Raw genomic sequence first — 27,674 nt, forward strand, 5'->3', positions numbered from 1 at the left:
TCGTGTATGTCTGGGTGCAGAGAAGTTTGTTGGATGGTATTGATGGTATTCATTCTTCATTTTCTTCATTGTGTTTTAACGTATTCTTTTAACATCAATTATGTAAATTTTCGCTGAAGATGACTCAAACGAGTTGAAACATGTATGATTAATATTACTTCATTTAAAGATGGAGATATGTATGTATTGAATAGGGGGACAAATTCAAATTTCCTTTGTAAAAGTGAAAACCGTCAATACGGAATGATTTTCATATCTTGTAATAGTACAATGAGAATAGTCACTTGTAACATAGTACAACGATTCGAAACTATCACGATCTTCACTATGATCTTCAGTTTCATCCTCTAGTTATAATTTATCTTGACATTTTCATACCTTTCTCTTATACTGAGTAAATTGTCTAGTCTTGCCTTAATTGCATTTATACTTGATCCCATTTTAAAGGTAACTACGAAGTTGTGTACACGTGTAATACTGGCTTTCGCTAGGCATCTAGTGCCTTAAGCCTAATCCTGCCAAGTGTACCTCTGTCTCAAACATACTTCGTAAATCCCCCATTCCTAGTAAATATTCTCTCCTCAGTAACTCGTTCCCAACTCAAAACAGAACAAAATGACTTAGGAGTGTTGTTTGACAGGTAGATTATTTGTCGCCCATATACAAAAGGTCACCTCAGGAGCAGTGTCACTCCTTGGTTTGTTGTACAGATTTTCTGGCATCATCCATATCCATGCCCTCAGAACCTACTCTGTATCTTTCATCCTAACCAATTATTGAAATCGCATCCCCCATTTTGTCTACCTCTTCACCCACTAATCTTAGTCACATTGACCACATGCAGTCATTCTTGTGTGTCATGGTTAGACCCAGATTGTCAAAATATGAGCAGCAATCGGATACTGGAAAAGTTATACCTTCACCCGCTACCTACTCGCAGGAAAATAGTCGACCTTAAATTTCTATATAACAGTGTTAATAGATTATTTCATTCTCCTGATCGTGCATCCTTCTTTTCCGTACATGTCCCCACTTGCAAAAGCAGGATAAATCCACCCCTTCATATTCTGTATTTCCACCTCTTGCTTGTTCAAACAACTTCTTTATTCACATTTCAAATCTGCCTTAACGCTTGACAGGAACTTGGACGTTTTTTCCTTGTATGCGTTTTGTACTGCAATGTACAGTTTCATATGTACCATATCAGTATTTATCTTACTATCACTAGCTATAAGTTCTTCTCTTCGTTTTACTTTCAGTCTTCAATTTTCCTCATTCTTCTCATTTGCCATTATTGTTATTGCTAATTGTTGTTTCCCTACATTTATCATGTTGGTTTCCAATTTTCTTCTGCTACTTTTGTTATTAGTTGATTTTTTCTTTGTTGCTCTTTTATTTATGTTTTTAAAGTTTGCATTGTGCTGCTCTATTTCACTACGGAACTGTGTAATTTAGCATCTTGCTCTTTTGGTTTCCAAAATGAATGAATAAATTAATTAAAAGACTGGTCTGCATACTACTACTGTAGTGTAATAGCAATGAGTTGGACTGGTGTTCATGAGGTCGTACGTTCAAACACAACCTACTGCTAGTTACTTTTTTTTTAAGAGACAATATAAATGCTTCTGCCCCTTTTAGGACTATTTTAGTAATTGACACCAGATACATCACATCATCATCATTGTTTACTATGACATTTTGGCTTCAGATATAATGAAAGATTTTATTCTCAACGAAAAGTATATTTTGTGCTATAAACAAAAAACAACTTAGTGGCGTCTGTATAAAATATAATTTTTAAAATGCCACAATTCAATCGATCACATCTTGCAGTCAAGTGGGCATGGAGTCGATTAGTCTTTTCAAATAATAATTGCTATCAGCCATGGTATCCCAGGCATCCTGGACAGACTTCCATAAATCATCAGGATGTCTTGGAAGGGGATCGACCCAATTATTCCACATATGCCTCTTTATTTGTGCCCACATATTCTCATTTGAGTTCAAATCCGGAGAGCAATGAGGCCAGTCTATCAATGCACTATTCTGTATGCTCACAAACCAGTCTCGAATCAGTTGTGTTGTGTGGACTGATGGTTATTCTGCTGAAATAGAAGACTTCCATCAGGATACATCAATCCAGTAAAGAACCATATAATGTTTCAGCAGCCGTTTAATTTTCCACGAATGCGATGGATTGTGTCCACTCCGTGATGCGAAGTCTGCTCCCAACGTGACATAGACACTCGACCCTTGGGGGTGTGAATGGCGATGTATCTGTGGTCGAATTGGGTGCCAGGAAGATGATATACCAAAGTGGGTTCTTCTTTGTAGTAGAAAAGGGTGACTTCATTAGGAAGGATTACCCTTTTCCAATCCCGATCAAGACTGCAAGGACTAAATGCTTGTCTGTATGCTCCTCCTCAAGAACTTCCTAGGAATATCACATCAAGATCTCAAATTGGTGACCCTTAAGCGATTTCTTACAATGTGATTATGGCCAGAAAGATGAACAGCTGCGTACAAAGTAGCAGCAATATGAAACAAATTCCTTTCAAAATCTGGTGCTAATCTAGTGTTCGGTTGTGGTGTTGAAATTTTCCTTCTACCACTCTTAAGTTTTTTGGCAAAAATACCCAAATGTACATCCCTGAGCTGTTTGTGAAATATGGAAGCGCCTAGCTGCTTCAGATGGCAGGAAACCATGTTTGATCACAGCCCATATTACACTTTCTTTTGTTCTTTCACACCTTCACCACTTTGTTGAGCCATGTCAAACAGTCAGCTACAAGTCTCTGGCAGAAATGGCATTGTTGGTTATTTTGTAATGTGCTGTCCTCTACCTAAGTCTTAAAATAATGGCAAAGTGTTCACATTGATGTATGTATGTCTGGCCATTATTCCTGTTTTTTGATAGGGGTCGGGGATGAGGTGAGATGAATTTATATAGCATGTTTTTATGGCTGGATGCCCTTCCTGACATCAACCTCAGTTAGGGAGGTAAAGATTTGAATGATGGTGAATGAAATTGGCTAAGGAGGTAGAAGAAATCGGCTGTGGCCTATGGATAGGAACTATCCTGGCATTTGCCGGGAAGTGAAAATGGGAAACCACAAAAAAAAAACAATCTCAGGGCAGCCGAGGGTGGGGTTCAATGATAACCCAATAAAAATAATAACTTTAACTAGGCATTAACTTGCAATCTTTGAATCATTAAATGTGCCTTTTACCGCTGTTTCACGAGAATCAGATGTCGAATGATTCATTCTTAAATACCATAGTTTAGCATAGCTCACGGTGCTCCTATTGTGCATCTACAAGCACATGCATAATTATATTTCATTACAGCATACTGTAATGTATTAAATATAAGAAAAAGAAACTGATACTGATATTATGCAGCTGTATTGTTCCAAACCTGACAAGGGCCGAACTTGCAATCTTTAAATCATTAAGCGAGCGCTTTACCGCTGTTTCATGAGGAGCAGATGTTGAATGACTCCTTTGTAAACACCAAAGTTCTTCAAAGTTATCAATGCTTCTGCTGTGCATCTGCAAGCTTATGCATTGTGTAACAACACCGGGATCTGAAGTGGAACGTAGTGAATATATCCACTGTTCAACTGTGGCCTTTTCTTTTTCCAGCTGTAAATTCATAAATTATTACAGGAAACATTTCTAGGTCTATCCTGTGTTTATTAAGCTTTTACACTTGCACAACAATTTTAAGCTAAATGCGTATCATTAGCTCACACCTTTATAAATCAAATCAAGTGTATAAAATAGCCTTGTATAAAAATGTTTTAAATTGAAGATATTCCATGCAAACTGATAATGAAATGCCCAACATGGTAGACGAGTTTATGGCTTATAATAATAGATTTATTGCAGGTAATAGCCATTAATAAAAAAAAATTATAGTGAAAATGAAAAGGTTATTCACTACGTAAGTCCTTAAGAGGTCCACCTCTGTGGTGTAGTGGTTAGTGTGATTAACTGCCATCCCCGGAGGCCCGGGTTCGATTTCCGGCTCTGCCACAAAATTTGAAAAGTGATACGAGGGCTGGAACGTGATCAACTCAGCCTCAGGAGGTCAGCTGAGTAGAGGGGTGTTCGATTCCCATGTCAGCCATCCTGGAAGTGGTTTTCCATGGTTTTCCACTTCTCCAGATAAATGTCGGGATGGTACCTAACTTAAGGCCACGGCCGTTTCCCCCTCTTCCTTGTCTATCCTTTCCGATCTTCCCATCTCCCAGCAAGACCCCTGTTCAGCACAGCAGGTGAGGCCGCCTGGGCGAGGTACTGGTCATCCTTCCTAATTGTATCGCCCAACCTAAAGCTCACGATCCAGGACACTGCTCTTGAGGCGGTAGAGGTGGGATCACTCGCTGAGTCTGAGGAGGAAAAAACCAACCCTGGAGGGTAAATGGATTAAGAAAGAAAGAAAGTCTTTAAGAGACCCCTGTTTCTTATTACACCACTCCATGTGACATCGTTCACATTTCTGTCCACATAGGTCACAGATGCACTCTAAGGGTGGCTCGTGTGTGTGTTTTTTTGGATGGCAGCTTTGCTGCAAATGAGTTTGGTATAATAAAATTGCCAGTAGACTCTGTACTATATATGTGCATCCAAGAAAATTGGTGATTTACCCAAGTTTCACTGAATTTAGTAAGGGATTTCATTGTGAATTCTTCACTAAATAGTCACCACCCTCATTAGTAGAAACCAGTGCCTGCTGGCCGGTCAGTTTATCTTAACTTTTGTTGCTATCTTCTTCAACCTGAACAGATGCAGAAGGAACACAAACACATTCAGCTACCTTCCAAATAATAATGAATAAGTGAATAAGAGTCAGCATATCATCCCTGGAAAGGGAAAGTATCGTAAGTGACAAAAATGAAATTTATAGGAGATGATAAAAATGATTAGCGAGTCGAATACTTAGTTTAGGCAGTTCCGGTTTTTATTCTACTCCAGAAATGAATTTTTCTCCTTATTGTCATATTAGGTTACGTATTTATTCAGTTGTAGCAAAAAGGAATTTATTTTAAAATTATGAATATCACTTACAATTATTGTTTACCAGTCATCATCGAATGCATGTTTAACAAAGTGGTCCTCTTCCAATAGCTTTTGTAGCGCGTGCAATATTTTGGAGGGATTGGTTTGAAGTAATGTAAGGCATGAGAATAATAAGAGATTTTCTTAAATGATTTGTATTAAGAAATGTAGATAAAAACAATACAAAAATTGACTTACTACTCTACAATAAGAGAATCAAAGTGGAAATTACACTAATTGCAGTACAATATTTTTAAAGGAACCTTTTTATCGGTCCTCCATCCATTTGTGGTAATAGACCACTGTGTTTGGAGTCGTAAGTATGGTTTAGATACTCGTCTTGTAAGAATAAATTGACAGGAAGGTCCACCTTTTCAATACATTATATCAAGTAAATGATATTACATAAGTCTTGGGGCTAGTTTCAGCCAACTCCAACTGCAGTTTTGGTTTTTATTCTATTCCAAAGATGAATTTTTCACCTTATTGTCACAATTTCACTCTTTCACACTATTTTCAACCAACTAGTCCCAAGACTTATGTAATATCATTTACTTGATATATTGTATTGAAATAGTGGACCCTCTTGTCAATTTATTCTTATAATTGCACTTCAATACAGAACAAAAATGCCACGAGAGGTGATACTCCCACGTGGCGCGTCCCAGGTGGCAGATAGGGGGGGGCCTAACCGGCTTGCCGGCGGACTTGAGGGAAATAAAATACTTCTCGCGGACCAAACACACTACCCCCTGCGGGTGGGGGACGCACATGTAGAATACACCCGCGGTATCCCCTGCCTGTTGTGAGAGACCACTAAAAGGGGCGACCAAGGGATGATTGAATTAGAACCATGAAACTACTTTTGATTCATACCATCACGCAGGGAACACCATCGGTTGCCTGTACTTGTGAGTAGTACCACTATATTAGGTACGAAATAGTTTTGTGATTGGTAGCAGTATAGAGCCTGGCCTGGGGGTTTTCCAGTACCCGTGCATCGTACCCATGTGAGCAACACCATGGGTCTGGGCGTTGCCTGTGAGTTGTACCACTATATGAGCGACACCGTGTGTCTGCGTTGCCTGTGATTAGTACCCACTATGTGAGGAACACCACAGGGCCTGTGGGACCGGCACCCGTGACTAGTACACCCAGGTGAGGAAACTCATCGGTTTGTGTTGGCTATGAGTGGCGCCATTGTGTGAGAAACACCATAGGTTCGTGTTACCTGTACGAAGTACCATCTTGTGTGGAACACCGTGAGTCTTCGCTACTTTTGATTAGTACCCCAACATGACAATACCATGGTTCTACTTTACTCGCGACATGTACCATTCTGTGGGGCCTTAGACATGGATTTTGCACCCCTTTAGGCATCAAGCATCATTGTGCTTTATGAGTGGTCCCTTGGTCAGTAATACCTTTATTTACAACCTTTTTTTGAGTCTGATCCACTGTTTTGTTTGTTTGTTTGTTTGTTTGTTTGTTTGTTTGTTGTTTTTTTTTTTGTTGGGTTCATGTCCATCCATTCATTCTTCATGACATTTTTATTTTATTTTGGTCAGTGGATTAATTTGAACTTTTTGTTATTTCATTTCGTACCATTAGGGGCCGATGACCTCGATGTTAGGCCCCTTTAAACAACAAGCATCATCATCATCATCATCATCAGAACAAAAATGAAATTTATAGCTTGTAATTATTCATCTTGTGTCGTCTGCTAATCTGCTTGTTGGATATCACCCATCAGTTGTCAGAAGTTCGCTCACTTTACTGCACCAACTCGCTCACAAATTTATTCACAAGATAATTACTGTCATGTCATGGCGTGGTTGCCTTCTGAGAGGCCTGGTGCAGATCTTTTGCCATATAGGCGACCTGGATGCCTTTCTGTTATTTCTAAACTTCTTCCAGTTGAAGACTAACTCTTTAACAATACTTCCCAAACTGATACAACCTCCTTGGAAACCAATCCTCTCTTCTGATACTGGCCGTAATTTAAATATTGATGGAGTTGTTTTCTGTGAATGTAAAATTCATGGATTGTGTATGGAAATCTTAAAAATCCATTACATACTTTTCCCCCTTTCCGTATTTTTCCAGGTGTACCAAATGAAATTTCTTCAGTCTCGTGCTGTCTCTGTTCTACTTTTTTTTGCTACTTATTGAACGCCACACTAACACCTTGAAGGTTTTTGGCAATGGAGGGATGGGATTGGGAAGGTAGCAGCTGTGGCCTTAATTAAGGTACAGCCCTGGTGGGAAAATGGGAAACCACGGAAAACCATCTTCAGTGCTGCTGACGGTGGGATTCAAACCCATTACCTCACAGCTGCACGACTGTAACTGTAGGCCCAACTTGCTTCGTTAAAATTTTCTTGACTGTCCTCTACAACACTTTTGTTGCATCTGGTATTTTTTATTGTACTTTCAACAACTCCATTCTCTACTGTTCTTGTGTTTTATTCTTTCTGTCCTCAGCTTCATTATTCATACAACTATGAACACTGAACAATCTCTTGCATTTGTCCTCTTGTTATCGCAAACTCAAATTTAGAATTTTCAGCGGCATTATTCACTTCATGCACAAACGGTACAAATGTGTACTGACAATCGGTTTGTTTAGCTACTGACCGTACTTGCTCAGTCAAGTCTGTCACAAGAAGCAGCCCCTTCTCTTCCCTTGCCGCCCCTCTTCAGCATTCCACTGGTATACTAGCTGTCAGTCAACATGCAATAGGTCCACCAACAGGCTTTGCCTTATGTTTCAAGTGCCAAAGTGATTTGAAGCAGTTATAAAACGTGTACTACAGCAATGACTGACAACAGTCACGAACAGTGAAACTGACGCATGTCACATTCTCTTCAGAATTAAAACTTGTCGCTTATGATAATCTGTATACCAGTTAACAAGATTTTAACTGAGGCACTTGAGATGTAGTGACTGGTGCTTACGATAACCTAGTGTTCTGTATATTACTGATGGTGGTTACGATAATTTTTTTTTTACATTGTTTTTAACTTCTAGATTAATTTGACGCTGACAATACTTTTGCCAGCAAGTGCAGTGGAGTCTGATTGACGTATATACCTTGTAACCTCAATTTTGACAAAAATGTCGCTTACGATACTTTGCCTTTTCAGTAATGATATGCTCCTTTACAATATCTTAATAATGTTTCGTGTCCAAATGGAATGATATCAGATGCTTGCGTCTGTGAAGTAACACAAATCATTTCCTGATGTCACAATAAATTTTATTATGTGAAGAAAAAGAATCTCAAGTCCAGTCAACATTCTGCAACATGCATATGTACAACAGAACTTACAGTATGTCTTCTTATGGTTGTGCTTAGGTTGAGAGTGTTGGTCAGACTAGTTGCTGTATATTTGCTACATAGGTGTCTGTCAGTCACTCCCCTGTTTCTGTAATACTAATGTGCTTTCATAATCACGAGTGCAGTATACTTCTTGTGAGCATGATTTATAGTTGGAGTGGTATACAAGTAAATAGAGTTTAGAGTCAACAAAATTTAATCAAATATTAAATGCACATATATGAAAAGATACTCAAGAAACTGTTTCCTCTCTTCAGTTCTAATGTGTTCATCGAAGTTTGTTTAGAATACATTTGTAATGTCTTTCTAGGAGCTGCGGTTGCGGTAAGACAACTCGTGTAGTGAAATGCGGTAGTGATCAACCATTGTTGTGTGGTGCTACATGTGACAAGCTTCTTAACTGCAATGTTCACAAATGTGCCAAGACTTGTCATGTCGGTGAATGTGGAGATTGCCAGGAAAAAGTTCAGCAAGGTAATATAAGCTTAACAATTGTCATGTCATTCAAGTAATACCCTACCTAAAACATACTTGTAAATTTTGGAATCCATCAATCACTCCCTGAGAGAAGTCAGTGGTTAATGTGAACCAGATGTAGACAGAATCCTGTGTTGCAGAAGTGATAACTAATATGGATTTTCCGACTACCTCTGCCAGGTTTAAACCTGTGACCTTTGAGTCCAGAGGTTAATGCTCTACACAGAATAAGCTACACAGTGATGTCATTTTTATTCACTAAACTAAGAAACCGGTTCTAAATATGACAGTCTTAATTCACCATTTTATCTTTTTTTTTTTTTTTTTTTTTTAATCTGAAACAGGCCAAAGCCAACTCACTTATAGAATTAGCTTGAATAAAAAGTAAGGTTTGCCAGTTTTAAAAAAGTGATGAAGCTGTTGAAGTTCCTCCTCACTTTGAAATGACTAACAAAACGTACATTGCCCTCTTCGGAAAGATGTATCTTAGGACATGCCCACTATGCCTTGATCTGAGTCATTTTTATAATCATCTGATTTTATTCTGGGATTCCTTTTTAGCATTTCGGAAGATTTTGTACATTAAAAGTTTATCAAACTGAAGATCATACATAAATGTGACTTTATATGAATACATAGTGTAAAATAAACTTATTTATAAGATACTGTTGCATATTTTGGTCTAATCAGTTTTTGGCTATCAGATGTTCATTGAATTTAGCTTCTTCTCTGTTACAGTGTAATGAAACTGACCGTGGAACATTATTTAAATTGACTCTTAGATCTTGTTACATTGTTTTATTGTTTCAGTATGTTTCTGTGGAAAGGTGTCTCAAGAAGTTCCGTGTACTGCAGAGACCTCCACAATAACTCGCTTCTCATGTGGTGGTGTGTGTGATCAAGTCCTAACGTGTGGACACCATAAGTGCACAATGTTGTGTCATGAAGGTTCATGCCCGGAGTGCTCATTGATCCCTGAGAAAGTGACGCATTGTCCTTGTGGAAAGACAGAGATGACTGCAGAACAGCGCCGGGAATCCTGTCTTGATCCAATACCTACATGTGAGAAAATCTGTGACAAGAAACTTAATTGTGGACCGCCAGGTAAGTAAACCAGTAACGAGATCCATAGATCATTCGGGAGTCTTTCCCAACCTCTCTTTCTTTTAATTTGTAATTCCATAGTTTGTTGTGTCATTCTTTCTAATTCATCCTTTCAGTATTACATGCTTCAAATCCTATACCTATTTATTTATTTATTCTTTCTTTCTTTCTTCACTTTGAATCATCCATCTTTGGGGTACATCAGACGAATCACTTGTTACATGCTTGTGCTCTTTTATTCTCCCAATAGTTCTTCATTCTATCTGATCTCTTCCTTCTTTCCTCCTCTTGATATCTGAATCGGTTTTCTGGTATTGATCTTAACTTCAAACATCTTAGTTTTGTCTTTGGTCATGGTCTTGGCTGTACCATTCTTTATCATGACTTCGGTAATCTTAAGATCTCTCAGATCTTTTTCCACTTCCTTAAACCAATTGGGTTTAACTTTCTTTTTGTAAAAGAAGTTGAAGATCTGTTCAGTTAGTCTGTTAGGGTTTATTCAGAATAGCCTATGTGTCCATAGAAATCAATCCTCCTTTTCCTCATGGTATCAGAGTCTCTCAGACTTTACGTAGAGGGCTTCCTTTCTATAGAAAACTAGTTTGTTATTTTGGAATTTGGGACCCATGATCTTCCTCAAACTTTTCCTCTCCTTGATTTCCAATTTCTCCATTAGCCCTTTTCTTCCCATGACTAGTGTCTCTGCTGCATAGAGTGCTTCCAGCTTAATTACTATGTTATAATGCCTTATTTTGGTGTTCCAAGAGACAGCTTACTTATTGTATGTGTTTTTGGTTTTCTGGAAAGCTAGTTCTGTTTTGGTCCTTCTTGCTTCCATTGCTGTCCCTTCAAGGTTGTTCCATTCAATCCATTCCCCTAGGGACTTGAAACTCTTCTACACCTCTATTTTTGGAGCTCCTACTGTAATTCTCTCAGGAGTGTCAAGTATATTCATCATGATCTTCGTCTTTTCAAAAGAAATCTTAAGTCCTATCTTCCCCGCCTGCTCTTGTAATTTGGCAATTTTTTCTTTTGCTTCCTCCCAAGTTTCTGCGAGCAGTGCCAAGTCATCAGCAAAGGCCAAGCACTTAATCGTGATTCCTAAGTTTTTTGCTCTTGCATTCCATTCCCGCACAACTTTTTCAAGTGCACAGTTGAACAACAGAGGAGGGAGAGACCATTCCCTTGCCAGACCCCTGTTCTGACCTCAAAACGTACTGATAGTTCGCCCATTAATCTGACTTTAGAGGACGTATTCGTGAGCATCCCCTTGATGATGTTTAAAGTTTTCCTGTCCATGCCAAACTCGTCTAAAATATTAAACGATGACTCTCTGCCTATGGAATCCTAAGCTTTTTGGAAGTCTACAAAAGTCACTATATACAGTTTTGCCCTCTGCTTCTGGTATGCTAAAATGTTTTTGAGTTTAAGATCTGTTCAGGGCAAGATCTTCCTTCCCTAAACCCTGTTTGATACTCCCCAAGTTGGCAATCCACTGAGGTTCTGCTCTTTGTAGTAATGCTCTGGACAATATCTTGTAGGTCACAACCACCAGTGAAATCCCTCTCTAGTTGTGATCCAATTTCAAACCTTTTTTTATGAAGAGGGTGTATCAGGGCCATTTTCCATTCCTCTGGAATGTCCTCATTCTTCCATATCATTTCAAAACGTTTTCGGAGTGAGACAATTGCATTTTTGCTTGCATACTTGGATAACTTAGCTGTTATCAAATTTTTTCCCCTCATTACTTACTGTGCGGTCACAATTGATTTTGGGAAGTTTTCGCTAGAGTGGGAGGTGCCCTTTCCTACTTCCGGACAGATTACAGTTGAGCAGTTTTTATTATAATAGCAGGCACCTTCCCTACTGGCAGTCAAAATTGAGTTGTGCTGTTATCATTATAATGACAGGCCCCTTAATGACAGTCGCACCGAGTTGGTGAGTTTCCTTTATAATAGTAAGGCCACTATGCCTAATGCCAGTTACATTTTGGATGTATAAATTTGTTTATATTGGCAGACACACTTGCCTACTCCCAAAGACAATCAGTTAGGGGAGTTTTGAACAAAATGGCATGCTCCCTTGACTCTTGCCAGTCAAATCGAGAAGGGAATTATTAATTACAATGGTAGCCCCTCCTTACTAATGCTAGTTACAAAGGAGTTGGAAAAGGATCCCATTCCTACTGTCAATCAAAGTCGATGTGGAGACTAATGATTACAATAGCACAAACCCTCCTGCTGAGAGTCACTATCGATGTAAAATATTCATTATAATGGCAAACACACACTTACATCACTACAAATCGACTTCAATGAATATATATAGATTGACATACGAAATATATGCATATTTACAATATTACAACCCTTCATTTACAGAATAACTGCTGCTAAACGGTACATCATTCGACAAACGGATTGTACCATAAGACACACCATTTAGTGGTCTAAATGGTTGGACTTAAGATATTTTCTCCTGTCTCATCTATTTATGGGTAAAATTGAGTTAGAAACGTTGAATAGGGTGAAATTTGGGTGAGGGTACTAATATGACAGCTACAAACATAGAATTTGGCTCACATGTGAATACTCGGTGGCCCAATGTTCATGTAGAAGTAGATGATTCTACCTTTCATATAAGTGATTCGAACTACGAATTATACGTGTACAAAGAGCAAAATGTAGGTATAATCGAGAAATAGGAGATAAATCTAACATATAAGGAATAGAGATACGATGAAACGTCATAGGACCAATGTTGTAGATCACTCCAAATTGAACAGAGATTGTGCCATCCGTTTTGTGATAGGACCTACCATTTAGCCACGAAATACCTCGAAACGAAGGTTTGCGCCTTCATTAAAATTGCCTCTATACTATGATATTCTTCGGGGATAAAAGATGAAAAATTTAAAGATTTTGGAAGTTTTCTGTCTGTTACTGGCTAAAATGTATAATTTTGCCTAATTTCAATTTTCTAGCTCATCTGGCAGATTTTGCTGCAATCTTGATTTTGGGCGAGGGAGGGTAAAATTTAGGACTTTCAGGAAAATCTAGCTAAAAATAGGCAGATGGTCATTATTACCCCTTGAACAGTTAGCTGTATGAAAATTTTGCCAAAATAGTCAATGCTCAGACATACAGTCATTACAATTTTATTTATATAGATGGATAAGGAATATACTCCACGTACAACACCTTTTGGGCTATGCCCGCTGGGTAGCGTGCAAAACCGACCGTTCATGATATTTCCCTTATTAACCCTCCTGTTGAAAAAAATGCCCATGAGAAAAAAATGTTTTAGAAATGTGTTTCCGTCAAGTTTAGTCGATTTCCAGTCAGGTTGGTCTTGTATATATAGTGGGAGGGTAAAATCACCGTTTCGGTTCCCTATATCTCCCAGTCCGTTCTGGGAATTTGAAATGTTATGGACCTTGAAACCTACCTTTGGACAGGTGGATGCTCAATATAAAGTTTGGTTGAAATATCTTAAGTAGTTTTTAAGTTATAAGAAATACGCTTTACATGCACCTGCTCTTGAGTTAAGTCCTGTGAGACTTATACTGAAAAACGGTCCATTGATGATATCTCCCTTATTAATCCTGGTATCAAAATGATGCACATGAAAAAAAGGTTTAAAAATCAATTCCCATTAAGGCAGGTAGATGTCCATTAAGTTTCGTTGTGTATATTTTGTGAAAGTGCAAAAACACGGTTTCAGTTTCGTATAAAGCCCCAGTTATTTCAGGGATATAGAAACAATATTGGCCGTAAAATCTACCCAAGGACAGGTGGATTCTAAATATGAAGTTTGGTGGAAATATATCCAGTAGTTTTCAAGTTATAGACAAACAGACACCAAAGCTAAAAAATATGCAGATGGTCATTATTACACCTTAGATGGATAACTACGGAAATTTCGCCAAAATAGTCTATGTACACACGGTTGTTACGATTCAGTAGTACGTTTTGTCGCTTAACACGTTTATTTTTGTTGTCCCCTGCAGAAATGTCTTAACAAGGTTTTGCTGTATCATAGTAATTACTTTCTATTAACAAAAATGTATAAGTTAAAATAGGAGTAAACTGTAATGCAATTACAATTAATGAAAAATTTTAAAATCATTAAGGAGTAAATAATACTACGGATATTTACAAAATGAAAAATGTATGAGGTAGGGACTAATACTTTGATATTCTTCGGGAATAAAAAGTGAAAAATTTAAAGATTTTGGAAGTTTTCTGTCTTTCACCAGCTAAAATGTATAATTTTTCCTAATTTCAATTTTCTAGCTCATCTGGCAGATTGTGCTGCAATCTTGATTTTGGGCGAGGGGAATAAAATGGTTTTAGCGTCCGCCATGCCAACTTGCTACAGACTGGGGGCGTCATTGTATCGGCACAGCCGCTAACGCTGTGACCGCACCAATCACAAACAAGGCTTAAGTGCTAGACCGGCTTCCTCTCCCTTCCATGGGAAGAAAAAGAACGGTGAGCGCTTCTGTGTTGATTACCGCAAGTTGAACGACGTCACAAAGAAGGACTGTTTACTTTACAAAGGTAAAATTAAGTGTATCCTCGTAATTCAATACATCATATAATTCCATCATTAGATGGAGTAATCAAATTCAAACATGTTTCGACTCGTTTGAGCCATCTTCAGTGAAAAAGGGGGGCAGGTTGAAGTAATTTACATAATTTACACAATACAAGCTAAAAATGTGCCAAAAAAAAACATAATGAAGGAACAAGTGAAAAAACAAAAGAAAGACATGACGGAAATAAGAACAGCACAATATACAATATTTACATCATCATATGGAGCAATAAACAACTCGTTGCGTTAAAACTCGGTGAAAACAGGGGTTAATACAAAACATAATTGAATCTAAAAACTGTGTTAACCTAAGAAGAAAAGAAATTAAAACAAGTTCATTCAGATGGAAACAAACAATAAGTGCACATAGTGAGGTTGCAAACCTTTTAGTCTACAAAATTTTGGTTTTATAACAATTTAAAACAGGATGAAATCACTGTGTCAAAAATTCAGGCCGAAAGTCTGCCTTTGTAGAAACACCATCACATTGACTGGGTAGAAGGGGAACGGGAGAGAAAAAGTTTGAGAAACCAAGCCTGAGATAACGTGCAGGCGAAATGCATGTGACAAGTGATGGAAAAATGCCGATAGAATTTAAAACTTTAGAATAACAGCATTCTCAATTTCTTCTCAATCTAGCGGTCCCGTTCTTGATTATTGTTTCACAATGTTGGATGGTTTGTTTGCCTTATTTTAAAAGGTCGGGAGGGCTGCGACAAAAATTGAGAAGCTGCGTTAGAGAAGAGACAGATGCATGGTAAACTGTAAGTGACCGTAGTGGAAACCGTCAGTGAAGTTCCAATCTGTAATTGAAAAAATGAAGTTGTGTGAGAAACTTGGACTGATAAGTAAAAACGTGTAAAATGGGTGTGAAGAAAGCTTGGAGGTGTTTAGAAGGTGATTGTCTTCTCAAAACGGCCTGGCCTTCTCAAAGTTAATGGTCCCGTTCATACGATCGAGTCTATTGTTGGCTCAGCTGTGTTTGCGAGGATGGAATGAGTGGAGGGGGAAGGGGAGGTGCAGGGCTGGTGGGCAGAGGGTGGGAAGTGGGGAGTGGTGGTGAGATGGAGGCGGGGTTTGTTTATATTATGGAAGTTCTGACAAATATATGGAATGAATGTTTCAAGTAGAATGTTCTTTTTTTTTTCATTGATTTCATTTAAATTTAAACTGATCTAAATCGATGCGGATGTCTCGAGAACGTTGAGCAAGGTGCCTTTCTGCTCATAATGCAAGATCTTAAGATTCTTAAGATCTTTATCTATCAAGTGTATTCGTGGCTGGATGCTGTATGATGTTCACTCATAGCTGAAAAACGATTACTGTATATTTGAGTGTGTTGCAATGTTTGGCGTATCTCATGACAGAATTGCGGCCTGTTTGACCTGTATAGCTGGAATTATAGGATTGCCATTCTAATTTGTAAACTCCGGAGTTGGTGTGGGAGGTTCTATATGCTTATTTTGATATTGTGTTTTTTAAAAATATTAGAAATTTGGTAAATGCTAGTATTATTGGAAGTGAATGAGGAAAACTTTTCTTTAGGAGCAGAATCTTTTTCTAGGGTAGTCTCAGGCCTGCTCTATCTATTGATGATTCTGCTGATGAAGGTTCTACTGAAACCGTTGTGTTCTGCAATATTGTAAATAGTATTAATTTCTTTTTTGTAATTCTTGCAAGATAAAGGAACAGTTAATGCTCTGAGGACCATGCTTTCTTATATATGTCTTTGTGCACAGAGGTTTGTTGGATGGTATTGATGGTGTGGGTGGGTTTCCTGTATATATTAAAGGATAAAGTGTTATTGCTGTTGCGCATAATGGTTAAGTTTTCTGACTATGCTGAATTTTATATGTGGGTCAATGGAGTTGAGAAATTCAAGTACTGTGTTGCTGTTAGTAAAGCGGGAGTCTAAAATAACAAACGTGTCGTCTACAAAGCGTGTCCAGTGTTGAATGCCATTAATCTTACCGATGATGTTAGAATGTTCTAAATGATCGATGTAAATATCCGCACCGGGCGAGTTGGCCGTGCGTGTAGAGGCGCGCGGCTGTGAGCTTGCATCCGGGAGATAGTAGGTTCGAATCCCACTATCGGCAGCCCTGAAAATGGTTTTCCGTGGTTTCCCATTTTCACACCAGGCAAATGCTGGGGCTGTACCTTAATTAAGGCCACGGCTGCTTCCTTCCAACTCCTAGGCCTTTCCCATCCCATCGTCGCCATAAGACCTGTCTGTGTCGGTGCGACGTAAAGCCCCTAGCAAAAAAAAAAAAAATATCCGCAAGGATTCCTGAAGCTGGTGACCCCATGGGAAAACCTATCTGTTGGTAAATGACATTATTGAAAGTGAAGAAATTGTTATTCAGTGTAAACCTCAGAATCCAAATAAATTCATCTATTTCGCCTGTACTTAAATTGCTGAACTTGGAATGATAGTTCTTGATCTATTGTACGGTGCTATTAACGGGAACATTAGCATACATGTTAGTAATATCAAATAAATGAAGAGTGTGGTGTTTGGATAAATTAAAGTGTTTAATTTTATTACAACATTCTGTGGAATTCTTTACTGATGTATTGGCTTGAAAACGATAGTGTGACTTGAGGAATTTGTGAATGAACCAAGATACCTCATAGGTCGGACTACTGAAATTGATAATAGGTCTTATGGGGATGTCGGCTTTATGGATCTTGGGTAGCGCTTTTGCTGTGGGAAGCTTCGGATTCATAATAATCATTTTGAAATTTTCAAGGTCATTAAACAGAAACGAAACGTTCTTAATAATGGTTTTTAGGTCTCTTTGTATTTTATTAGTTGGATCTTTCTTAGAAATTATGAAGTTGTTCTCTGCAAAAACGTGTGTGCTTTATTAATATAGTCTCTTTTGTCCATGATTACGGTAGCGTTGCCTTTGTCGACTTTTGTTATTGTTAAGTCATTGTGTTTGACTTCTTTAGTTTGTTTACTTTAGCTATGTATTCTGTGTTGCATTTAAAGGTTTGTTAATAACTGAGGAATATCTTAAGTTAATACTACTCATCATCATCATCATCATCATCATCATCATCATCATCATCATCATAATAGACAGACACTTGTGAGCGAGAATGACAGTCTTCCTACTGATGTGTTTTCAGATGGCTGATCAATCCAATCCATGAGTTACATACTCTACCATAATGGTGACAAACCTATGTTGAGGATCCTGCTGATAGTTGGCCATTTCTCTTCAGGACATCCCCATGTTTTCTCTAAGTATGCTGTTCTGACATCTCTGTTCTTCAAAAACCGCTACTCCTTGATAGACGGTGTTTTTCCAGGCTGAACATTCCAGAGCGCACTTTTCTCAGTTGTCAGTATCAATGTTACATTTCTTCAGGGTGGCTTTGATGCAAGTCTTTGTCCCTCTTACACTGGCCTCCAATATGGTAGTGACCCTTACTTAATTCAGAGTAAAGTACTTGTTTTTGGATGTGATTATTGGACATTCAAACTGTGTCTAACCCATTGTAATTGATGTCGTGCCAGGATCGCCTCTATGCTCATACTTCCAGCTTCTTCTAGAACGCTGATATTCATGCATTTATCCTGACGGGTAATTTTTATATAGCGCCTGGATGTTGTCTACATCTCGCATCCATATAAGAGGGTTGGTACTATAATGGATCTGTACCCAGATAGCCTGCTAGATCAGCTAATGTCATGATTATTGAGCACTCTTCGACACAATCTCCCAAAAGACTCTCCCTGCACATTTAATCCTTTCCGGCCCACATTTTCACTCTGCTTATTTAGGAAAAATTGAAGCAGAGCGCATTGTTTCAGAAAAAGTTAAATATAATAAAAACTATTGATCACAAAGTACTCAAATTTTCAATAATATTAGAAAATACACCATCACATCCATTTCTCTATTTATAGGGCCATAAAGTTGTTGGTTCAAACCTCTCCTTCCCCCCTCCCCTAACTGGTGATACTCAACACAAAGATATTCTGCATTTGTCATATTCTCATGTTGTCTGAATCCCTCTAAACCAATAATCACGTGATTTAGGAAGTTGAATGAAGCCCATGTATGTAAGATTTTATTTCCTCTGGGCAAGTGACTTCCCATTCTTTATCTGTTCTGTATCTTTTTGAATGCTGCATTGATATATATGCAATTGGCTATGCAATTGTCTCCTCCTAACGTACGTAAAAAACAATTTTCTCGTTATACTCTTTCCAAGTTATGGACAGGTTCAACATCATCCATATAACCATTCGGAGTAACGAAACAAAATGTTTGTGTTACCTGAATTGCCGTGGCATCGCCATCAGGTCTGATTTCTCGATATCCGTTTTCACTGTTATCACTAAAATTATCCTCATTGATGTGTTATTCACTGACCAGAAATTCACCTCCACTCCAACTCAATGATTCTGTGTCACTTTCTTTGCCTATATTCAGCTCTGTTTCAATATCTGCAGTATTCAATCCCACCATGTTTACAAACAAAATAGCTGACCCTCGCTCACGGAAGTTCAAGACCGTTGCCTAGGAAACTTCAAGACAGATGATCACTTGTCTCATATTCTCTAAGTCTTGTAGATTGTACTGCATGTTCATAAATGCCTTTTAAACACTTCACTCCTGAAAAAAAATACAAAACTATGGCATAGATTGCAGACATGTGCAGATAATGCAGCCGGACGCTAAGAGCGGGAAAGGGTTATGACTGCGATGAACTTCTACATCAATATTGGCTTTTGCAGAGAGATGTCTTAACAAGATATGGGAAGCATTCAGTGTTCTGAAGTGGCTGCCTGTTGATTGTTCTATTAGGGGCTTGGGCGGAAATTTCAGAAGCCAGCTGGTGTACAGTTTTGGTCTTTCGGACATTCAGTTTTGAGTCCCAATTTGTGACATGCCTCAATTCAAAATGGTTTGGAGTTCTTCCCCCGATTGGGAAAATGTAACATTGTCATCTACATACTGAAGCTTTATGATGGATGTTATTGATGCCCTGATCTTAGCTTTGAGCCTGTTAAGGTTGAACAGTTCGCCATCTATGTGGTATGTGATTTGTATTCCTGGCGGAATTTAACCTTCAACTAGTTGCAGAATTGATCATATGTATATGGAGAAGAGTATTTGCGCTATCACTCAGTCCTGTTTCACGCTTGAATTACTTCGAGAGGTACTCCTGTGCTTCTGCTTGTGATTACCCACAATCTGCTCTGTCATGCAGATTTGAAGATAACTAACAGCGAGTTTCAAAAATCTGGTGGGATCTCCTCTGTGTTCCAAATCTTGATTATAAGGTCATAAAAATAGCTGATTACAATGTCACCATCTTCCTTAAAGATTTCTGCAAGTATATTCTCTGGACTGGTTGCTGTACGTGTCTTAGATTGCTCAGTGGCCTTCTGTACTTTAGCAAGAGTTGGAAGTAGGGCAAGCTGGACCTTAACCAGTGCCTGAGTGATATTAAGTATCTGCTCATAAACTTCCATGTCAGCATTTAGTAAATCATGGAAATATTCTTTCCAGTGACTGCTAATGGAGTCATTTTCTCTAAGAAGTTGAGTTCCGTCCTTTGATTTAAGAGGAGTTAGTCCATGTTTACCTGGTCCATATATAGTCTTAAGTCACGTTGAAGGATGCGCAAGTGTTGTTAGTATCCGCCAAAAGCTGCATTTCCTTTATCTTAGACTTCCACCAGTCATTTTTGACCACACATATTCTTCTTTGTACTTCTGCCTTGATTTGTTGAAATATTTCTTTCTTTTGTATACTGGTTTCATTTTTTCAGGACGTGAAAGCACTTATTTTTTTATCAGTAAGGATCTGGATGTCTTCATCACTTTTGTCAAACCAATCCTGAGGTCTCTTTGTTTTATGACCAAGTGATTGCTCAAAAGTGAAGTGAATAACACCTTTTAGTTTGTCCCAGTGTTCTGCAGGGTTCAGTAATCTCAAGGAAGATTGTTAGTTAAAGCCTGCAGAAACTGTTGTTTAAGTCCAGGGTTCTTTAACTTATCAATGTCAAAACTTTTTATGGTTTTCCATTGCTATATCTCTTCTTGTCTTTGAAGGATACATCCATTACAAATCGTATACCTAGGTGTCCAACAGTCGTCGTCCCCAATCAGTGCTCTAGTTGTACAGACTGTCCTTTGATCACTTTTTCTGACAATTTTCTAGTTGATCAGATGCCAGTACTTGGATCTGTGGGATACTACCATGATGTTTTATACTGATCTTTCTGGCAAAATAAGGTGTTGGAGATCACTAAATCGTGCTCTGCACATCTGGTTAGGGGCATGTTCCTGTTGGAATTTGATGAACCAATGCAGTGTCTCTCAATTGTTCCCTCCCAAAGCTCATAATTTCTTCCCACTCTAGCATTCAAGTCTCCCAGGAGAATTATTTTGTCTTGCCTGGGAATGTGTGACAGAATGGAATAGAGATCTGCGTAGAATTGCTCAGTGATATCACCATCTACTTTTAGAGTAGGAATGTAGGCACTGATAATTAAAGTACATTGACTGTAATTGAATCTCTCTCAGCATCATCAGCCATTCATTAATGCCTGTATGGATTTCAGAGAGACAGTTTAGTAGTCTTCTTCACAGTGAATCCCACGCCATATAAGTGAAGCTCATCTGACAGTTTTCCTTCCCAAAAGAATGTGTATTCTCCACCTATTTCTCTTCTCTGTCCTTCATCTGCATATCAGGCTTCAGAGTGAGCAGCTGTATTGATGACGTACGTTTTGCGCTTACAAGCACTTAGGGCTGTACAACTATTGGGTCTGTCATTGTTCGGGTTGTCTATTAATGTCCCTATGTTTCATATTGGAAAATACATTTTTATTTTTTATTTTTTTACTGCAAAATGGTGAAAGCTAGTGGATGCAGTTATCGAGTCATCCAAGTAGGGCACGTTTTCTAGCCCGCTCTTCATTCGGAGTGAGCAGAGTGGATTATAAATCTGTCACAAATGTAGCAACCAAATGGCTCTGCAGTTTGAAATTTCCAGAACAAACCTACTGGTCACACCTCTGCCGCCTACATCCCGGTTCATAGCTAGGAGCTTCCAGACCTCTCAGTCCTGCCCCCGTCGCCATTCCCCGATTGCCAGAGAACTTGGAGACGCCTGTGTGTGTTCGTTTAATGTGAATATGGTGCTGCACAACAAGAAATACACAAGTCTTGGCATATTACAGACATTCCTAATGGCATACCAAAGCACAACTATCAGGCAATCTTTAAACTGCTGCAGCCTTCTTCCGTCTTTCCAGCCGCTGTAGTGAGTCTACTGCTCCTGTGCCTGGTCCACCACGGAAGATTGAGGGATAGTTCTTCCCGCCTCTTCTTCAGAGCTGTTGACCATCCTGTGTTAAAAATGTATGTTTGGTCCGCGAGAGCTATTTTATTTTCCTCAAGTCCGCCGGTAAGCCAGTGAAAATTTATGGCAGGTTGTTCTAAATGTGTGAGATGAAGAAGAGTTTTTAATATCTAACTGGAACATGTTTCATAGCCTTGAAGCAGTGGCCAGAAAGGAATGGCTGTAGGTACAGTATTTGTTCGATATGGTGCTGTTTCAAGCAATGATCCATAACAAGTATTAATTTTATCAAATGAAGAAAGAATCCTAAAATGGGCGATCGATAGGTGGGGCTGTTTGCAGAAAGCAACTGGTAGACGGTCATTTGGTGGGATTTTCTCCAGTCATTCATGTAAACATAACCATCCTTTGGTACATCCTTACAGAAATTGTATCAATTTCATTTGCTTTTCTAGTTTTCAACTTCTGTATCTTATTGTAAATATCTTTGTTATCATTGGTAAATGTCAGTTCTTCGTTAGTATTAGTCTCCTTCTCAACCTGGACATTGTCCCTATATTCAACAATCTTTACATACTGCTGACTGAATACTTTTTGCTTTCTGTAAGTCCTCACATATACGCACCCCTTGTTCATTAATAAATATCCAGCAATATTTACTTTATTTATCGTATCAGAAGCACTGATATATACATAGAAATGCAAACTGTACAACTAAAAGAAAAACGATAACAGTCATAACATAAAAGGGAAAAGAAAGAAAAGGTCCCATGGCCAGTTTCTGAAATGACAGTTATCTGTAGAAGGGTAGTTACCAGTGACTTGACATGGTGATGTGTTTAAAATGAGTTTCTGAAACAACAGTTATCGGCTTCTTCACAGTTATCTCCGCGAATACTGGTAACTGCAGCTAGTGCTGTAGTTACCTCTATGTTAGAACTGATTCCAACAAATACCGCTATGAGGTGCCACTCCATACCGTTTCGTACAAGGTCTTATATTACTTTTGTAAACATTAGAAAGTGATAATGAAGTGGTTATAATATATTTACAGCCATTCATTGTAGTTTTAACGTGCTTGGGTGTGCTGGACTCGACAATATTTCGGTTAGTACGTTTACTTCCATGTTATCACTGGCTTTAGTCACTGATTACACTTGTATGGTGTCATTTGTCCCAGCTGTTTAGGTTATAATCTCCTTGGAGCATGACGCCTCTACTGTAGATATATCTTCCAATACGGGAAATAAATCGTCAAATAAAATAGAACTCGAGTCGAACGGATTTTCATCAGGCTCTAATTGATCTTTCAGTGCAGCTATAATGTTAAGATCTCTTTCGTCATGCTTTGAATCATGAGTCCCACCAACAGTTACTGTAGTGAACACAATCTGAAATTATGGAGGATTTACCATTAATACTGTATTTACATTTGTACCAAATTATAAATATCTTAGGTACCGGTATGCATTTAATATTAACCTGCTGAATAATAAATATTGATTTTTCATTGCTTTTTTTAATGCCATTATATCCTTTAACCGGTGACGTGAGGTCTCATAGACTCCTAATAAACATAAAACATCTGGACTTCTTTAATTAAAAGTCTTGCAGGGAGCTGTAGTTTGTCATCTTATCTGTTTCAACACACTTCACACCCTGAGTCAGCGTTAGCTCGCTACCTTCGATTGAAGTTCTCAAGTGGACTTCACGTCAGCAGTTATGACAGTATTTTTGTCAATGTATGTTGCGTGGTCAGTGTAAAAAAAAAAAAAACCGGCAACAGTTGCAGCAAGAACAGATGGATATAGCACCATCAGTGCGGAAATTCAGTGTCGGAATGATAGGTTCCAAAGTGTGCGGCACGTTTTCATTTATGTGATTATTTTCGTTTACGCTTGTTCTGTTCTGGATCAATGAACAGTGATCTGATTGACGACAACGTTCAAGGTGAAATTTAAGACGATGTCTGTATACTGTCAATAAGAAAGAAGAGGAAGTAATATATACCTAATTTTTGCATCATTAGATCGTACGTATTTTCATATTATGAGAGATTATTACATGCTGAATCAGACTGATTGACATGACTGTGTACGTATTTGCCAACCATTTTTCATTGTAGAAAACTTCTGCTAGTAAAAGTAACTAGATATTACCAAAATAACCCTAAAAACATTTGCGTCGAGACATCTATCGGAGGACGAGAGGTACTAAACATGACGATAACTGTACTGTTTGTTACCAGGGCTTATAAATCTGGATTTAAGTTTCCGGAAACTCATTAAAGTTAACAGCACAGTTAAAGTTACAAGCACTTTTAGGTAACTCACAGGTAACTGTGGTGTACCAGAAACCGGCCACCAGTGTGATAATTTGTACTCTATAGGTGACTTCTTATCGAGAACGGTGCTTGGAAAAGTAGATGCTGCATTGGTTCCTTAACGTGAAGACTGTCTTTAGAAATGAATCCAGCAGTTGAATGCTGATATTTTTCTGCTTGTCCATATAAAATACTGTGGCACTTTTAGCTGATTACACAGCACCTCAAAAATGCTGTGGCATAGGCCTGCCAATTTTGAATTAACGATATACTTGTTACCATTAACCACATCACTGCTCAGTCTGGCATACACAAAAAAATTGCGTAGTGACTCCTTTACAGTTCTTTTCAATTGCCAAGAATCATTTTTCGTACAATAGAACCTCTGTTATCTAAACGCTTTTAACCAAATGACCCTTTAACTGATTCCCATTCTTTACTTCCATGTAAATGCCAGGACAGTTCCTATTCATAGGTCTCAGCTGATTCCTTCCACCTCCTTACTCATTTTCTTTCACCATCATAGCCTTCATCTTCATTAGCTCCCTAGTCCCATTTCCTGATATGATGTCAGGGAGGAGAAAAGATGAAGTTATATGGCATGTCTTTATGACCGAAACTATTGAAGAAAAATATTGCAACTCGCCACTGTGTTCCTCAAACCACTCCATCACACTCCTGACCTTGTGACATGGCACATTATGTCATTGAAAAATGCCACTGCCGATGGGAAACATGATTGTCATGAAGGGGTGTACGTGGTCTGCAACCAGTGTACGATGCTTCTCGGCCATCATGGTGCCTTGCATGAGCTCCACTGGATCCATGGATGCCCATGTGAATGTTCTCCAGAGTATAATTGAGCCGCCACCAGCTTGTCTCCGTCCCGCGGTACAGATGTCAAGGAGCTGTTCCCCTGGAAGATAATGGATTTGCACCCTCCCATCGGCATGATGAAGAAGGTATCAGGATTCATCAGACCATCCAACGCTCTGCCACTGCGCCAACATTCAGTGATGATGGTCACTTGCCCACTTCAGTCGTAGTTTTGTTAACATTGGCACATGCACGGGTCGTTGGCTGCGGAAGTTCATCCTTAGGAGTGTTCGGTGCACTCTGTGTTCAGATACACTTGTACTCTGCCCAGCATTAACGTCTGATGTTAGTTCCAACACAGTTCGCCGCCTGTCCTGTTTTACCAGACTGCCCAGCCTACAACGTCCGACAACTGTAATGAGGGGTGGCCGCCCAACCCCTCGACGTTTGGACTTGGTTTTGCCACTTGTTGAAGACACTTACCACAGCACTCCTCGAACACCCGACAAGTTGTGCAGTTTCCGAAACGCCCGTGGCGAGCCTCTGGGGCATCACAATCTGCCCTCGGTCAAACTCAGAAAGATCGTGCACCTTCCCCATTCTACATGCGGACAGCATGCTCACTGATACTACATCCACCGTGCTTGTGTCTGACTAGCAGTCATTCCTCGTCAGGTGACGCTTCTTTCGCCTGGACGGGTTTATATTGATCATACCGTATGAAGGTGGAATGTTCTGGCTGATATATATATTCCTACATGTGATTTTTCGTTCATGTTTCTAACAATACTGTAAGATCCAATATTTCAAGTTTGATTTTTCATAGGATTTTTTGAGTGTTTTTAACTTTATACTCTATTTTTTAAGACTGAAGAAGGCTCAGTGGGGCCAAAACATGTGCCATCTGTGTGAATTATCATTTTTCTTTCAAAAATGCCTAACAAGAAAACAATGAAAGCCTGTCAAAATGAGAAGGTAAATGAGGCTGTGTTTTTATGATTCATGCAACAGAGTGAGACAGGGGTACAGTAGTTTGGGTTTATTTAAAATATTTTGTTAACATAGTATATGTTTTTTCTTCATTTACTTTCATCTGAAACGTTTCTTAACCTCTAAAAATGACTTTTAAATTATTATCCGAAACTACTCCACCCTCTTCCCTGTTATTCCGGTTAATAGAGATTCTACTGTACATAACATATTATGCATTATATTATCAGTTGAATGAATTGCATATCATGCAAGTATTTGCAAGTATTGAAAATATAGTTCTGAATGTAGGAGATTGTTTTTTCTTTTTCAGGTAATTCACATCACTGTCAAGCAACCTGCCACACAGGACCCTGCCCACCATGTCCATTGACAACGTTCGTGAAGTGCCGCTGTGGTCATATAGATCGTGAAATAAGTTGCCAGGAACTGGCTGTCAAAGGAGATGATGTTCGTTGTGAGAGGAGATGTAGTAAGGTATGAGGAATTGCGAATCTTTAAATGATGACATTATCCATCAATCAATCACTACTGATCTGCATTTAGGGCAGTCGCCCAGGTGGCAGATTCCCTATCTGTTGTTTTCCTAGCCTTTTCTTAAATGATTGCAAAGAAATTGGAAATTTATTGAACATCTCCCTTGGTAAGTTATTCCAATCCCTAACTCCCCTTCCTATAAACAAATATTTGTCCCAATTTGTCCTCTTGAATTCCAACTTTATCTTCATATTGTGATCTTTCCTACTTTTAAAGACACCATCCAAACTTATTCGTCTACTGATGTCCTCCCACGCCATCTCTCCACTGACAGCTTGGAACATACCACTTAGTCGAGCAGCTCGTCTCCTTTCTCCCAAGTCTTCCCAGCCCAAACTTTGCAACATTTTTGTAACGCTACTCTTTTGTCGGAAATCACCCAGAACAAATCGAGCTGCTTTTCTTTGGATTTTTTCCAGTTCCTGAATCAAGTAATCCTGGTAAGGGTCCCATACACTGGAACCATACTCAAGTTGAGGTCTCACCAGAGACAAATATGCTCTCTCCTTTACATCCTTACTACAACCCCTAAATACTCTCATAACCATGTGCAGAGATCTGTACCCTTTATTTACAATCATATTTATGTGATTACCCCAATGAAGATCTTTCCTTATATTTATACCTAGGTATTTACAATGATCCCCAAAGGGAACTTTCACCCCATCAACGCAGTAATTAAAACTGAGAGGACTTTTCCTATTTGTGAAACTCACAACCTGACTTTTATCCCCGTTTATCATCATACCATTGCCTACTGTCCATCTCACAACATTATCGAGGTCATTTTGCAGTTGCTCACAATCTTGTAACTTATTTATTACTCTGTACAGAATAACATCATCTGCGAAAAGCCTTATCTCTGATTCCACTTCTTTACACATATCATGGATATATATAAGAAAACATAAAGGTCCAATAATACTGCCTTGAGGAATTCCCCTCTTAATTTTTACAGGGACAGATAAAGCTTCACCTACTCTAATTCTCTGAGTTCTGTTTTCTAGAAACAGAGCCACCCATTCAGTCACTCTTTTGTCAAGTCCAATTGCATGCATTTTTGCCAGTAGTCTCCCATGATCTACCCTA

General features: G+C 38.7%; 1 protein-coding gene across 2 annotated transcripts in view; it reads left to right on the forward strand.

Annotated features, from left to right (window-relative positions):
- LOC136876130 (protein shuttle craft) overlaps positions 1-27,674 on the forward strand; it is a 180,885-nt gene that overhangs the window by 59,175 nt on the left and 94,036 nt on the right. For both annotated transcript variants that reach the window (XM_067149824.2, XM_067149825.2), the window contains exons 4-6: positions 8,716-8,879; positions 9,693-9,986; positions 26,362-26,525. In XM_067149824.2, coding sequence (XP_067005925.2) covers positions 8,716-8,879; positions 9,693-9,986; positions 26,362-26,525 — 622 coding nt within the window. The remainder of the gene's footprint in view (positions 1-8,715; positions 8,880-9,692; positions 9,987-26,361; positions 26,526-27,674) is intronic.

Source organism: Anabrus simplex, chromosome 6, assembly GCF_040414725.1.
Source record: "Anabrus simplex isolate iqAnaSimp1 chromosome 6, ASM4041472v1, whole genome shotgun sequence".
NCBI classification, from domain to species: domain Eukaryota; kingdom Metazoa; phylum Arthropoda; class Insecta; order Orthoptera; family Tettigoniidae; genus Anabrus; species Anabrus simplex.